The sequence below is a fragment of the Apteryx rowi genome, unplaced genomic scaffold (assembly GCF_003343035.1).
Source record: "Apteryx rowi isolate R43461 unplaced genomic scaffold, aptRow1 scaffold_51, whole genome shotgun sequence".
In the NCBI taxonomy this organism is placed as follows: Eukaryota; Metazoa; Chordata; class Aves; order Apterygiformes; family Apterygidae; genus Apteryx; species Apteryx rowi.
In genome coordinates, this window is record NW_020450772.1 from 3,658,622 (window position 1) to 3,675,488 (window position 16,867).

At 38.3% G+C, this 16,867-nt stretch overlaps 1 protein-coding gene across 11 annotated transcripts in view; it reads right to left on the reverse strand.

Annotated features, from left to right (window-relative positions):
- The window catches only part of GIGYF2 (GRB10 interacting GYF protein 2), a 79,744-nt gene extending 63,011 nt beyond the window's left edge, over nt 1-16,733 (reverse strand). For 9 of the 11 annotated variants that reach the window (XM_026080111.1, XM_026080110.1, XM_026080109.1 and 6 more), the window contains exons 1-2: nt 4,620-4,697; nt 1,941-2,070 (exon numbers count right to left, since the gene is read on the reverse strand). In XM_026080111.1, the coding sequence (XP_025935896.1) occupies nt 1,941-2,070; nt 4,620-4,660 (171 nt within the window). In that variant the 5' untranslated portion in view covers nt 4,661-4,697. Of the gene's footprint in view, nt 1-1,940; nt 2,071-4,619; nt 4,698-7,977; nt 8,166-16,447 lie in introns of those variants that run through there. The other 2 variants (XM_026080106.1, XM_026080107.1) reach the window with 2 other exon arrangements.
- Between the last annotated feature and the right edge of the window lie 134 nt (nt 16,734-16,867).

Genomic DNA, 16,867 nt, shown 5'->3' on the forward strand with positions numbered 1-16,867 from the left:
AGAATTACCATATATATACATAGAGAACGTGCGTGCATAGAGGTTTTATATTTGATTTAAAAAAAAAACAGTATTTCCTGTGATAACCAATGAGAATAAAATAAAAAATTAAGTAAAATGAAACTATATAATTATGGATTTATTAAACAGGGAACATGGATGCAAGTATTAAAATCATGATTTACATCAAAATAAATCTGAACACTAATTTTTAATCATTCCACCTTCTAGCAGACGTGACCTTGAGCACATGGGCAAGAAGCTGCAATTATAGCCAGCTGAACTCTAATTACACCGAAGGAGAATTTTGTTTCAAGAATATCTTGTCCAAATACTGAAGATAAAGCCTTCCCCCAATTTTAATTGAAGGAAAGCAAACAAATCCCCCTGCCCCCCCATTTGGGTATACACTAACAGAAACCCTCCTGCTTTTAACCAGAGTATGTTTTTATCAGAGCTGCAACTTTGCCTAACATTGAGCCAGCAAAGAACCATGATGACACAGTGAAAAAAACATTAGGGTGCCAGATACAACACAGGCTTAAAAACATTACAGCAGGTAGTTGACAATACAGGCTTAAGAACATTTCATCTGGTAGTTGACTATAAGCAGTGCCAAGAGACCTCTCAGGTCTAAATAACTAGTATTATTGAACTCCACAGAAAATGCGTGTCAGAAGCAAGACATCCATTTCTCCTAATATGAAGCATGCTGTGCTCCAACAACAAAGCCCTTCCAGCATACACATGGGGGAAGTGATCTTCTGGACCATCCATAACCATGGGAAAGCTTCCTCTAAAAACAGGAAGTTTGGTCATTTGAATCAGTGGTAACTGATCACCATATACAACACAAAAACTGCATAAAACAATGGCCTTTGACAGACTCACTCATTCAAGCATAGTAAAGTTTAAATCACAACTCCTCAAAGTAAAGCAGGAGAATTCTGTATGTTAAAGCATGACTTTAAGCTATAACTTACTTAAAGGCTTCTGAAAAATCGTTGATATCCAGAGGTCCCAACTCTGCATAATATAAATGATGTAGGGCCCCCAGCCCCGTGTGAAAACACGTCAGCACRCTCAGAGTAAGAGGATGGAGGTGCATGCGCATCTATATGCGGAGTTAAAGGCACAATCTGCAAAACTCCTTGCATTCCCTCCTGCACTTGAGGGTAAGGCTCTAGGAGGCACTGAGACTTCAAGTCTACTATGTGCCTGCTGCAACAATAAACCAACCTCTACACCATCTACTTAAAAAACAGTTTATAAATGCAGAATGCATGACTCTTTACCTGAAATGCTCTCATGTAGAGGTCTGAAATGTGACTTTTGCATCATGRAGAACCTTTCTTTGAAATTAAACAAGAGCAAAGTTCTTGCTTTATTTATTTTTTATACTGCTCTTTGGTATTACATCGGCTAGCTTATATTTGTGACTTGAGTTCCAGCTACGCAGATAGTTTGAGGACTGCTCTAATTGGGCTGAATGCCTGCTAAGTGAACTGCCTTGAGTCAGGACAAATGGGGAGCTCTTATTTTTTCAGATGATCTGCTAATGTAATTTATYGCCTGAATGTCAAGCTGAATGAAGTCTACTCTAACTATATTAAATAAAATCCTAGAGGCAAGCAAATCTGCAGGGCTGCAAGGAGACTTTATCGCTCCATCATCTGTGGCAATGGGACTGAATATAGCAAACAGGTTTTCCTGTTCTCAGAGGGGTACAAGAAGTTGCCTCTAAAGTCACTGCTGGCCAAAAGAATTAAACGTAACAAATACACTAACAGTGGGATCAAATGGACACAAAAAACAATTAAACTTCTTCTGTTCTTTGTCAAAGGATACCTCATTTATGTGTATACATTCACAAAGTACAAATAATCCCTAATCATAAGACTGTGCACATAGAGGCATCAGGTCTTCTTCTTTCTGCTCACCTTATTATCCTTTAGAAAAAGTGCCAACATTTCTTCTCTCCCATAGCGATAGTCTGCTAGTTTATACTTTGGCAAAGCCGGAGACAGAGGAGGGGATGTCACACTCCCGCCACTAGACAAAGCTCGCAGCCTAAAATAAAGCAGAAAAATGGTGAAAACAGAACTGAGGCTAATATGTCTTCACCTGTACTATCTTCCCTCTGCACCTCATTTACAGATTTGAGGCAAAAAAATCCAGTGATAAAAGTAAAGCAGAAATATTTACATAGTCTAACTTAAAAAAACCTAAAACTTGGTATTTCAAAAAGAAAAATGGCTTCCCTCATTTTTCCTACAGCCAGGAGAGAGCGGAAAAAAAATACTTGCAAGCACGCTAAGAAAATTCAGTTGTATAATATACCTTGCAGAGATACTAAATGACAATAGATTTTCTTTTCTCCTAGTTCACAAGAAAAATTCTTACCACACTAAAAACAGTACAGCAAACGTGAATCTGCTCTAAGGAAGAAGTTTAGTTAAGCATTTGGCAAAGTTTAACAAACAGTAATGGACAGCAAACTTCACAATGAGATTTCTTCCCTCTGTGACTGTCAACTCTGGAATTCTACTCGACTCCAAATTACTTTTGCAGAGCTTGACATTAACAGCATGTTTCACAGTGTAGACATCATTAAGGTATTTTAGCATCTCAGTACAAAAGCTGCACAACGCATAGCCACTCTCCACTCCATGTTGCAAGTGGTAACTTAGGATCCCAAATAAATACGCTATTAGACTTGGTCCTGTCCCACAAAGATTAGTCACTTCTTGCAGATAATAGTTGTCTTACAATTATATGATGCTATTCCCAATCCATACATGGATTACTCTCTAATTCTATATAACCGTTTTCTCAGCTGTCTAACTATTCTAGTTTAAGTTTGAGAAATATTTTACAAAAGGATGTGGGTCAAGAGACACAGAACAGCCCATTTTCCTACACTCTCCTTGAAATGCATCCCAAACAGGGAAATCAATGAAAACTATTCCTAACAATTACAAAACCTTTGCAAAAGGTGTTCTAAACTACAATACTCATTCAAAGGCTACCTTTCACCCAATTATTGAAACATTCCTTAATTTTTTTTTTTTTTTTTTTTTACTTATGTTCTTCTAATTGCATAGAAAGGAAAAAGTAGCATGCAAGTCACTTCAACAGTATTTCATTTTTTTAGTTTGCTGCCACCCAGTGGCAATTTCTTTACATATCACTTCCAAATCAAAAATACCTGCAGAGGCATTATTCCAGGGATTAGATGGCTCAATGTAATGTTCAACTCCAAGCCAGATTACATGTGACTGAGAGTCTCACTATTAAGAAGTGATATAATAGCATATATGACAGACCTGAGTGTACTGCAACCTAGAAGAGTAATTATAAATCCTATAATTTTACTCCATTATTCCTGTACCAAATCCAGTAACTCATTAAAATAAAACATACACTTTCACACATAATCTCATCTGGATTTAAAAATAAACAGAGACTATAAAGTCCCTCACTTTGACAGCAATCTTAGATTACTGTTAAAAATGGGTGCCTTTTTTAGAGTTACCTTCCCCCTTTCTCTTTTTTAACATAACTTTGGCTTCCATCCATCAATGGATCTAATCATGTCTGTCTGTTACACTGAAGAGCACTCCAGCATAAGATATCTGCCTGGTGGGTATATTTATAGATCGCAATAAAGTCATTCTTTAACCTTCTTTCAAACTAACGAAATAGACTGAGCTCTCTTATCATCTTCCAGGCCGCAAGTCATGCTTTATTTCTTTTTTGAATACTCTCCAATTTTCGTAAGATGTACATAAAAATGTCCCAGCAAAAGTGAATACATTATTCCAGTAACAGTCTTACCACATGCGATACAGCAATTATATTTCTTATAACCACTCCATACTCCCTTTTACACTTTTAAGGGTCACATTTCTCTCTAGAAACCACACCAGCTAAAAATCCCTGCTTGTAACCTCACAGTCACCAAGAAATTGGAGAAAATGCTGAATAATCACCCCTCCGCATTTTAGTGAAAGCCAGGACAACGCATGTCAGCTAAGCTGGAAAACTTTCTAGCAACTGATGCAAGGTGCCATGGAGTCCCACTAACAAAACAGTTCTTTTTTCCTGATACTTTTCAGTGTGCACATACAGTAGGTGATGAGATGAACAGATACACTTAACATATTCCATAAAGGGATTTTGCAACACTGGATAGAGAAAACTTGCTTAGCTATAGAGTTAAATACAGTAAGGATAGAGTAAGAACTTCCTTATTAATACTTATCACATGGGAAGACCAAAGAAGCTGTCTTCCTCACTTATTTGTGTCTACTTCAGAGACAAGAAGCATTATTTCTCTCTCAGGCCCTTTGTAATGCTTAATATTTGCTTTGCTACAGTAACATGAAATCCAACTCATTTCATACACAGTGCCAAATTATAAAGTGAGGACTAACTTTATAATATGAATATTGCTTTCAGTCACAGGTCAGGGACTGAGAAGCAGCAATAAGGAACAAAAAAGGTATTCTACCCCATTCGGTCTTATAACCAATTCAGCCCCCAAGCACAGAAACATGCAAGTTCTCAAAAAGCTTAGACAAGGTTCCAGAATTTCACAAAAAAAAAAACCCACTCACCATTCAGGCCCAAAGTTAAGCGTCTGAGTTTCTGCTGCCATTTTTTCCTGTTCTATTCCTCTTTTAAAAAGCGTGAACCTGAAACAAAAATGGTTACTATGAAAACAACTGGAATAACACAGTCCTTCACAAATTTCTTCCCAATACAAAAGTACACCTGGTCATGCAAAGAACTGAAAAGGAAAATTGACCAAATGGGATCTTTTAAAGAACTCATTTCAGCTTTCTAACACATTAAATTACTAATATAGGAGTAATTATCAAGATCTCTTGCCCCAAATCATTCTTAATAGCTCAAACAGGACGCTGGATTAGGGTGTCTGAAGAAACAACCTGTACAAGCAGTCTCTTGTCAAATCAGTGACTACAAGACAAGCAAACATGAAGAACTGGAGGCATAATCCTCTTCTGTAAGAACAGTAGCGCTTAATTAACAGAACTGCAGCTTTCTGACAATTACAAGAGGATAAAAAACACTAGAATATAGCAAGAAAGATTCACCAGTCGAGTGGCAGAGTATTCAAGAAATTTCCACTGTTTGTTCTTGAAAAATAAGCCTCCTAAAAATTAAGTACATCCAATGCACTAATGTCCTCCTCAGACTGCAGGCAGATACCCAGTATTTTTCTCATTCTTAGCTTTACTAAGCAAAAAGAGCACAGTTTAAGAATTCAGTTACTCTCATTCCTATTACCCAAATTCCTGCAAGCAGTAGTGAAGGTCAAGTCAAGTTCCTATATCTCAAGAGTATATGGACAACAGCAGACAAAGCCATAGGGCAGGGAAGGATGGAGACTAAGCAAAGGCTATGAAGTTTTCACTATTCCCAACCAAATCCAACTCTAGCCAGACAGTTCTGGAGAAGAAGCATTTACATTTGGAAAACACAGCTCCTCTTTCCTACCAGCGACAGCAGAAACAGAATCTGCAGAAAATGAAATATTTTCAAAACCAAATACACTGTAGCCAAAGCCCAAACAAAAAAAAGAGTTGAAGCATTACCTACAGAAACTGGTTGATTAGACTTCAAGAAACCATGAAGACAGATCGTAAGGAGCTTTGCTGCATCAGAACACTGTACCTTAATTTACCCAAGGACCAAATAAGGAGCTTGGTAAGGTTGTCTATACTTTGCGTGAAAGGGTGACAGAAAAGGGAACAAACAAAACATGGGGAGATAAAAGTGAAAAGGGCATTAGTTTCTGAAAAAAGACAAGACCAGACAAAGGAAAATGGTTTGTTTCTTATGTATCTACCACAGAAGTAACTATATTAAAAGAAAGATGATCAACAGCCTGAGTTAGAAAACTATCTTTTTGACATGTAGATTAGAGTTGTAAAACTCCCAACAGCCTAAACCTAACAACCAATGCTTGGCTCACATATTTTTGCTACGTGCCTTCCAAGCTCTTTGCTGAATATATGCTATTAATTTTTTCCTGTGCTTTCAGTATAGTTTATTCACAGACCATAATAATTTTATTTTCACAATAACCCTGTACAATGAAATGTATTATCCCCATTACATGCACCAGAAAATAATACAGAAAGATCAAAACGAAAATATCCAGCTAGTTTCACAGGCCTAATTTGAGAAGATTCTGGTCCGATTTTTTTTTTTTTTTTTAAAGCAGCTGATCGTTCATTACTACATTTGAGGCATATCCATTCATCAGTTCTGCAAATCAAACTACAGAGGTGAAGTTAGGTGTCTAAAGGATAGGAAACATAGCAGCCACATGTGAAAACGCTGTGGGGCAAGTCATGCAAGCCATCATGCACACTCAGGCAGAGACAAGCCTACCACGCAGTTCCTAATAGCCTTAAATGGATGGCTGTCTTCATGGACAGATCGCTTCCTGCAATGACCATAATCCCTTGGGGGGGGGGGCAGGATGCTTTGAGACCCATACCAATCCCCACGTGAATCACCAGGGAACCTGGGATCTTCGCTCCCCTAATACAGAATCTAACTTAGTATCAGTAAGACTGGAAAGGCTGACACTGAATGTTAAACTACAATGAAAACAGACACCAGCAGCATCATATACAAGTATAAAGCATTAAAATAATGGTTACAAGAGCAGTTTACTAGTTATGAACCCACTGGGCCCCACCTCTCTGCAGCCTCTGGGCTGCTTTCCTAACAACTGAGGATACTGTTTCACCTTCCCCTACCAGACTCAGAAGCCCTTCAGTGCTTACGAGCATCTTCACAAAGACTTTGTTAATCTCATCCCATCATGCTGCAAAACAGCTTTCCTTGGCTCTCATTTTCACCATGACACTTTGGCTTGGCATCTCTTCACTGGCTCCCTCTTCTCTGCTGTGTTCAAGTAAGACTTACTACCTCCCTGGAAGTTGTTAGGACTCTGAAGTTTGAATTGAAAGCTAGATACCTGTAAGTGGCTGAAATTGTAGCTGAAAAAGAATCAGATCTACAGACTGGAGTAGAAGCAACACATGAACTTACCCTGACAGGTGATACTACCCAGAAATAAGACATGCATGAAAAAAAAATTACAGGCAAGGCAGGGCTGAGAGACCTTGAAGGAAGCACTCTAGAAATAGGTAATTGGGGGCGAGAACTGGAAAAAGAAAGACTCAAGAAAGCAAAGACAGCAAGTGTTCAAGGAGAACACATTAGCCATGTCAAAGCAGACAAGACAGGGAAAACAAAAATTGATGCTGCTTCTACAGGTTTGTAAAGCAGCGGCCATAAGGCAAGAGCCCAAAGGCCAAACCAGAGAGGAACTTCTGAGGGCGACTACCCTGAGCGCTCAATCAGCGTATAAAGGAGAAGCTGTACTAACTGGAAAGGCAAGCTGGGATGGACTATGAGGCACTTGCACTGTGAGAGGAAAGAGTCAGGGTGGAGCAAGAAAAAGGCTGAAGAATTGAGAAATTTATGACCTGATCATTCATTTCCTTTTAAGTATTTTGGCCCAGCCAAATGTACTAAGCTATCAGATCTTTATCATCTAGTTAACTTTCTTAGGATCTAAACTTCAATGTTAATTATTAAAATGTTAATTTTGCTCTTTTTTTTTAATCTATGCTGCTGCCTCCATATTCATCAAGAATGGCAAATTACATAAAGAATAATATATACCTCATTACTGTCATCAAACTATATCATGGAGGAAAAGTCCCTCTCTGAACTGCTAGGCTTTTGTAAAGTAAGATTTTCTACAAAATAATGGCTATTGTCCGAGTAATCTGCACAACCACAAATTTTACATGGGCAAAGAGCATAGAGGTGGAGTCTTAAGTTTAACCAAGAAGCTGAGGCCATATTTTGATAATATCCAATTACAACTACTGCTTGGGCAAGAATACTACCTGAGGATTTCCTCACCCTTCCTTCTTCCCCTTTTCTCCAAGATTTTCTTCAAGTCAGGTCAATTCCTTGATCAAGACGCCAGTGCAACCCTACAAACACATGCAGTTTTCCACAGCAGTTTTGGGAAAAACTTCATTAACTGGAATTGTTTCATAAACTGGAATTGAGACCCCATTTTCCTGGGGTGGCACTGCAGCCACGGACCCACTATCAGCATACAGGACTGAAAAAACAAGAAATCACATCAGCCCATCATCAGCCTGTGGACTAGCATGGGAAAAAAAACACTATTTTCTCAGCAGCTTAGTACTTCACAAGTCAGAAGTCCATCCTCTGAGCCCACAAAATGTAATCCAATAAAGATAAGCCTTTGAGTGGCTTTCACTCAAAATTAACAGGTAATATTGTAGGTACAGAGGTTGCTATCAGCAACACTCCCTTCATTGATTTGCTTTAGGTACAATGTTTATCTTAGCTAGCTTATGGTTTTTAACATTATGTTTTAAGTTTGGCTATCTACAAAAAATGTGCTTCAGACACAGGTTGAAACTTGATTCTAGTGGCTAAATTCACGTTTTAAAATGCATAAGAAAATATTTCAGATAAAACATCCGAGAGAAGGTCTCTAATAACAAAAATCCATTTACTATGGCACATTTCAACAACAAACTCTGCTCTTTTAAAATGTACAACTACTTAACAACAATCTAGACAAGAAGTTGTTTTCAGGAGATTCTGAAAGATCTGCACTGCCATGTTTTCCAGACTTTGCACAACCTCAGGATTTACATGAAATCATCATTTACAGAACTGTCTTTTATTCACAGGCACTTGAGTGAGATTTTCAGACAATGTTAAGTTCTTAAATCTCCATCACAGAATTATTTCAATTTATAGCATATGACTATGGGGCCCATCAAAATGTTTTGCTAACTGTTTGCAGGGCGGGAATTATAACTGATTCTTAGAATACCAAGGTGAGTCTAAACAAGGATTGCATCCAGGTTTTTCCATCTAACCTTTCCTACAGACAAAAAAATAAAAAAAGATTATTTAGATTCTGTCACTGTGCTTTATAGCTTTGGGGCTGCTACACTTAAGTTTTTTTATTAACTTTGGAGACCTAAACCCCGGAAAACATACCACTGATCCTTCTCTTACACAGACATTTTATATCAAAACAGTCTCCTGTTTGATCTGAGATGTTTATGAAGAACAGTATCACTTCCTTCCCTTTCAAGGGAGTTCTCTTGCTACTGTAGGTTTGAAACAGCCCTTTTAACCTAGAAATTGTCTGAAATTTTTTGAGAAACAAAAAACACAATGGAAAATTACTGCAAGCAGATTTAAGAACGAGGAATTGGGCTTTCCTTAAATAAACTTGGAACAGGAACTGAAGAACAGCGCTCCACTACTCAACAGCAACATTACATCGAGACGATACTACTTTATGTTCCACGGGTGACTGCAGAGAGCATTCAACAACAGCTACCAGGGCTAGCTATTATCAGTGCGAGTGACTGCATTAAAAACACATTACAACAGGTTGACTGAATCACTAATGCTGATTTTCTATGATTCTTTATATATTAAGGAAGTTCTAGAACTGTAAGGAAACTACCTTTTAAAGTTTTGGCACAGTGGTAGACAGGATGACTCAGGTAGCAATATTATTAGTCTATTCAATACTAACCATTGGCTAAAGAAGACAACACTGATTAAAGGACACTGATATAATTAAGGCCAATAAATATGGATTTACAGAAGACATCCAATCAAATTATACTTTTGTAAGATTGGACATTTCACTGCTCAAGTGAGTAGGTGAAATAAATTTCAACTTCTGCAGGAAATTTCAGTTAGAAAGTAGAATGCCAAAAAGGCCTTTCTTTTTTAAAAAAAACTCTTAACCCATTCTTCAAAAGAATCTACAACGGTCAATCTCAGAAGGAAAATATCCTCAAAACATTCAGGAAATACAAAGGTAAGAAGGTATCCTCTATTTCTATGGAATCTATAACAGTGTTTCACATTACTTCAAAAACCTGTAGATTACAAGAATGGAAATGGTAAATAATGGAGATGACACATCATCAATAAAACCATTATGAATTATTCAATTACTCAGCCCAGTATAGCAGGTCACATTTAATAAGGCCAAACACACAATCAAAAGACTTGTGAACAGAAAATATAAGGTGATATACACCAGATGCAAGACTATTCCAGAAAAATTGGGGGGGGGGGAGGAGAAACAGTCCTGAAAACAATCTGAGATTTATGTCATTTATCAGCTGAATAGGAGAATATGATGCAACATTGATTAGAAAGGCTGACTCTGGATAGAGAAATATGGAAACATAGAAATATAGAGTGAATTTTATTGCTGCAGGGATACTGTGCCCAATTCTATTGTTTGTGAGGCTGATAAAGCAGGTGGTGTTCAAAAATTGATAAAACATGACAGATATGTTTTAAAGTGGAGGAAAAAAAATACCAGAGCTTTATTTATTGAGCTTCAAGAAAAGTTTAAGTACCACCTTGCTCAGTCTGTAAATGTTTATGCAGGTAAAAAGGCCTGAAGACCCAGGTTTATCAGTGAAAGGACTGAAGCAAGAAATTCAGAAATAAGCAAAACAATAAGTTGCTTTCAGGTCAACACTAGATGATTTTCTAAAAAGTATGTTCTAGTTTAAGCAGAAAATTAATCAGGGGGAAAAAAGAAATCTATTATTTGTATTATAGAAGATGTCAGACAAGTCACAGTAGTGCTTTTGGGCCCACCAAGCTTTTATCCTGATAAAGCTGGTAAATTTTTCAAGCCCTATCTACCCACACATCAAGAGAAGAGTTTTTCCTAAAGGGAAAATGCCTAAACCATGCATTTCTTCAGAACCTAAGCCTGTATTTCAGTTACATTTTTAGCTTTCTATTAAAGTATCATAACTTTCCTGTCTCAAATCATTGCAAAAATGTTTCAGTCTTTCAACAGTTTGTGGTCCAGAATTACTGTCTGTAGCATTCTCAAATGGCAGAAGCAAACTGCCCATCCTCTGCTCACATTTACAGATCCAGCTAAAACTTTATGGAGTACTGCAGCTTGCAACATGTTCCACTGCAGTCCAGAATGGCAAACGTAAGAAGTAGGCACTGAAGCTACTTTTGGGACGGGACAACAGGAGAAACCCACACACCTAGGAACATAAAATATCACATCTCCAGATCTTTCCCTCCTTTCCTACCTCCTGTTGTGAACTCGGTGGTTAGAAGCGCAGAAGTTATCCATGCCTTTCTTCACCTGAACACAAGTATGCAAGCTTTTCCCAGTTTCTCAGTCGAAAAGCAGCATGACCTCCACCTTTATTACAAGGCTTCCAGCCAAAGGTAGACACCAACGACTAAGCTCCACGCGGAGTCAGGGGACCACACCCTTGGCCCTGCCACTGGCTGGAACGCAAACCATTGCTCATTGAAAATCTTGTCCCAAAATTCTGCCAGCATTCTGCTCTTTTCCATTGGAAAATCATTTTCAAATCTGTCTGTAGCTTGTATGTAGCGAGTTTACTGGTAGGGAAATATTTATTAGTCTGTGTCATTCCAAAATGTTACAGATTAGGATGCTGAGCCTCTCCACCTGCACACTGCACCGAGTTTCTGAACTAGGACTTCACTGCCGGCAGTTAGACTACAGGCCTGCAACCAAAAACTCACTGCAGCATTTCTCTCCCAGTTGTCACGTTGCGTTATGCAGCCCATAGGTATATTCAAAATGGCAGAACAAAGCTTCAGATTATATTTACAGAGAAGATGCACTGAATTAGCACAGCTGGGTTGTTGTGGTTTTTTGGTTTTGTTTTCAACATCATTTACATAAGCAGCTTCTTTGGGCTTTGTAGAAATTCTCTCTCTCTACCCTTTCTTAAGATTTTCCATGCATACAGTTCTGAGATGTTCTGCACTTTAAAAAACAAATATTCAACAGTGAGAAAGGGTGTCTATTAAGAAGTCTTAAGAGAGAAAATTGCTATGCATACCAGATCGCTTATGTTAATCATTTGCAAAGTTAGACATTAACTTGCTACTACATATGAATTACAACACTCTTTAATAGCTTATTAGCACTCTTTTTCTTTATGTCAACATTGTTAGATATTCACATCTTACGAACTGACAGAAGAATCATATCTTTGTAAACTGACTTGCAATGTTATTCTGATCCTGCCTTGGTATTTCTAAAACCTACTATAATATAAACAATACAGAAAATCACACATAAAGATGATTCAGCATTAACTGAGCCTAATGTAAAAGCTTCCACTGGTTTTAATGGTAGCTGAACCAGGTCTCTGATTTCCTGAATCAAGTTATTAGTTGCTTATACTTAAAAATCTTGCCATATGCTGTTTCCGTGATCAGCCTCACTCATTATCATTATGCCTTATTAACAATTTAACACTGAAGTTAGCCCTGCTTTGAGTAGGAGGTTGGAGCAGATGACCAAAGATCTCTTGCAACCTAAATTATTCTGATTCTACCATACACTGCTCACAAATCACAGGTTATACATCCTTTACTCACCAACTCCTTGCCACATTATACCTTGACTGGAAGCTTGAAGTTACATAAATTCAGCTAGCTATCCATCATCAAAAGTACACTTTTCCCTCCTATTTCTTCTCATCAGAAGAGACACACTACCATATGTAGATCACAAATCTACTTTCATCCAATCTAACCTAGATAGATCAATAGCATCAGAACATTTCAGTTCCACAAACTAATATTTTCATCATAAAATACTATCAACACCATGAAAGGGATTTCAATTTGCCATCAACAACAGAAAGAAAAAGTTCTTCATAGTAATCACAATTTGAAATAAGTATTTTCCTATTGAATGAAAATGACCAAATACACAATTGCAGAACATTAATTTTCAAACTGCAATGTGTAATGCTTACTTTCACTTCAGTAACAGCTGTTTAACATACAGAAATAATTTTCCGATTGGTTTATTTTCATAACATGTTATATGTAGGCCAGCTTACCTGCTCACAGTGACAAGTTAAATATACAAAAACCACTGCTGAGAGCAGCAAAAAATCACTCTTTCTTGTTTGCCTAGATTCTTGAAAACGTATGGCCAAAAAGACAGCAAACCCACAATGCATAACTATTAATAATTAGCTGAGGGAATCAAAAGCTAGTAAATGATCCAGAAGGTGCTGTCAACACAGTAGCATTTTAGATACATTTTCTGAATGCCCAGCAAAATGTCTCATTGACCTAAAGACCCCACTAGCTTTATAGACCTCCTGGTATCCTTTCTGCTTTTCTCCACAATCCTCTGAGGTCTAGATAACCAGCTTCTATACATTAAAAGCATTAATGACTTCAAAAAAAAGATTATTCCTGAAAATACATACTTTTATTTCCCATTTGCCAAAAACCTCAGATATATCAAAACAATTCTGTGTACCCTTTCCATACAAAAAAAATAAGCAAGAGACATAAAATTTTCAATGACAGCCTAATTTCTCACAGGCATCAAACCACTGCTGCAGAGTTTCTATATTCAAGGAATATTTAATGACCTTTTAAAAGAACAGATTGACAGCCCTCTCTCTGCAACAGAGAACTGGACACATTTTGTCATCAACACACTGTGGCAACCTCAGCTACTAACAAAGCAATGCAAAGCAATTGTCTTTTACAGTCTTCCACTACCATCTGACCTAAAGGAGGAAAAATGAATATTACTATGATGAACTACATGGCTGCATGTGCCTATATGTGCATATATATACACACACACACTCTACAGCCAACCACAAGAGGGCCAAAGTTGTACAGACCTTGTAATTTAAAGCACTTAATTCTTCTTAGTTTCATCCATAACTTAAGTACACCTTGAGCAAACTTGCTAACAGTTCTCAGTTCTGATGATTTTCAAGCCAGGWCATTTCTGCAGCCAGAGTTCAATACTTGACTACAAAGAAGGAAAGAGAGGCCAAGCTAGGCTGATAACTGACTTAACTCCCATGAAAACACATAGTATCATCCCCTCTGCAACACGTCACACACCTAAGTTTTCAACTGTCACTCAGTGAATTAAAATAAATCAATGAGAAAGCCATACAAAGAAAGAGACCCCTTTCAACACAAATGCTTTTTCAATAACAAGGAGATGGATTTCTCCTTATCAAAACATTCAACAGATCTCCAGCAAGCTATGTAGGAAGGAGAAAACATGTCAGGCTCATGCTTTGATGTTTATGATCTGAAATTTTGTTGCTCAATCCCTTACCTCTGCCTATCTCTATTTGTATTAAATATAGTTTATCTCCATTCATCTTTGAGCAGGAGGACTAAGAAAAAGACAAAAGCATAGATTAAAAAAATGCTAAGGAAAGGAATTTTTAAACCAGACTGTAGGAAGATTTAGCTTCATACTTTAAAAAGCACTAGAAAGGGATTTTAAGGACTCCAGCGCAAGAATAGGAAAAGTGCATTTGATAGTTGAGCTTATCAGGTCAGGCAAAAGTAGGCAGAATCAGTTTTCATATTCTTGATATTTCAAACAAAAAATTCAAAGAGCTGGAGGCCTGAACCACTTTAAAGAACAGTGAATACAGGAAGGAAGAGACTCTGGTCCACATGCCTAACTCATTTTCATAGATCATTATGAACTGATTTTGCCAACTGTTTTTCCTTTGTATATTTAAATAACTACAAAGATCTTTCAGCAGCGGTACATACTAGCAAACAACCTCTTCAGCCAGTCTATGTGGCTACCCCAATGAGATGTTCTATAAGACTCTGACATCTAGTTTGTTTTAGAAATGAAGTAGCTATACATTCTAAAAGTGCTGCCACCTTTTTTCTCACATTCAGGTTTAAGAACCTCCGGTTTCTGATACAGCTCCATTTAGACAACTGACCTTAGGAGACAGCAAGAGTAGGAAAAGAAAAGCACTGGTGCTTATTCTGAATACCTTAAAAAAAGCTTCTTTGCAGACCCTTTTTAACTTCCCTTTGACACCTAAATCCTTTCATCAGTCAAGAAGTGAATTTACTAGAAAAACTAGGGTAAAATCTCAACTCATTATTTACAAGCAGCTTTTTCCACTTCTGTCAGTATAAAGATCTCATTTTTCATTTACTGTATGTTTTAGAAAGGCAATAAAACCAGTAAGTATCTGAGGATGCTTTAAAGTCCTCTTAAGATCAACATCAGTAATGAAGATCTACAAGAGTCAGTTTTTACTGAGGTATCAAAATGCTTCTGTGGGCATCCTGAAAAATAAGTTATCATTGCAATATGATTATTCTGCATTTTATTTCTAGACTCTTACTTTAAAAGAAGGACTCAAGAAATCATTCAGAAAAGGCCCTAAGAAATACAGTGACAAACTTCCCCACATGCATGTTCACGAACCCAGGTATTGGGAGAGCTAGAGCAGGTCTTAAAATCATTAAGAAAACCTAGTGTTCACACACGATATTGTCAGATACTTAAAGGGGCTGTTAGAACGTCTCAAAACAAGAGAGTGGGTCTTACTGAAGGTGACAGTTGACATTCAACTTCTGTGGATAAACCTCTACCTTCTTTTTAATATAGTTGGCCATTATACAGAGACTTTGTTTTCAATCACACATTCAGTAAGGAATTAACATTGACACACATGAATTTGGACATTAATTAACTTGTAGGACTTACATCTATAAGAGTCAGGAGGTGGAGAGGGTGCAGAAGGGGCAATAGACACTCTAGCATTTCTGTTGATACTGCTAGGACTGACTAGGGCATACATTTTTACCTCAGCATCAGCTAACTGATCAAAGGAGGTTCAGTGAAGTGAATGCCAATAACACCAATACCTCGTAATACTAGAGCTATTATTATCTATTACAACCACTGCTCAAAGCCAGAGCTCAAAAATACTGGTAACTCAGCTCTTGTTAGGGACTAGTGCAACCAATTTTGTTTACAAAGGGTCCAAATTATCACTCTGTACATCTATCAAATATTCTATTCAAAAAGCAGTAAATGAATTTGTGCTTTTTAAGAAGTAATAATAATAAAAAAAATGCAACCAGAAGAGTTATGGGAAAAGGAAAAAAATTCACACGTACTTTCCAGGAACTTGCCCAAGTCAGCTCCTGAAGCAAGAAAATAGAATGAGCAGCAAGAAGTTAGACAGAAGAACATAAGCAGAATTCAGAAGCTTGTTCTCCTCCACCCCAAGAAAGCAGACACATAATAATGACAGTAAGAGACAGCGGTATTATAACAGCAAATCAAGGACAGTGGGCTGAAGACTACTGGGGAAAAGGTAAGTTTTATTCCATAAGCGTCACTTGGCAACATCTCCTTTTGGCCTACAACTTGCCCCACTTCAAAGTGCAGTTGCACAGAGTTGAAAAAGYGGAGACTGCTTTGTTGACACTGAAACTACTTGTCTTGGATCAATACCAAACGTACACAATCCTGATCGATGTGCTCTTCAGCCTGCCAAGGCCTCTCCAGTCAAACACTGCTGGTCATTGCTGCTCCCAGCGCCCTCCTGCCTGTGAGGGAAAGGCTCGAGTGCACGACCAACTCACTCCTTCCTCAGCCCGTGTTAAGCTGACAGGGCCGGGCGTGCTTGGAGCGGGGCACGGAGGCTTCAGGGAGGGCGCACCTGCCCGCGGCACGGCCAAAACACAGGCCCAGCGCCACGGGGCGGGGAGGGGACGAGCGAGTTCACATTGGTCAGCGCAAGGGGAGGCAGCGCCGGGGCCGCAGCTGCCAGCCCCGCGGGCTGCGAGGCGACGCGGCGCCCCGCCGCTGCCTGACAGACACCGTCCCCCCGCCGGGACCGGCTGCCAAGGGGCCACACGGACGGGGCGAGGCCCGCGCACT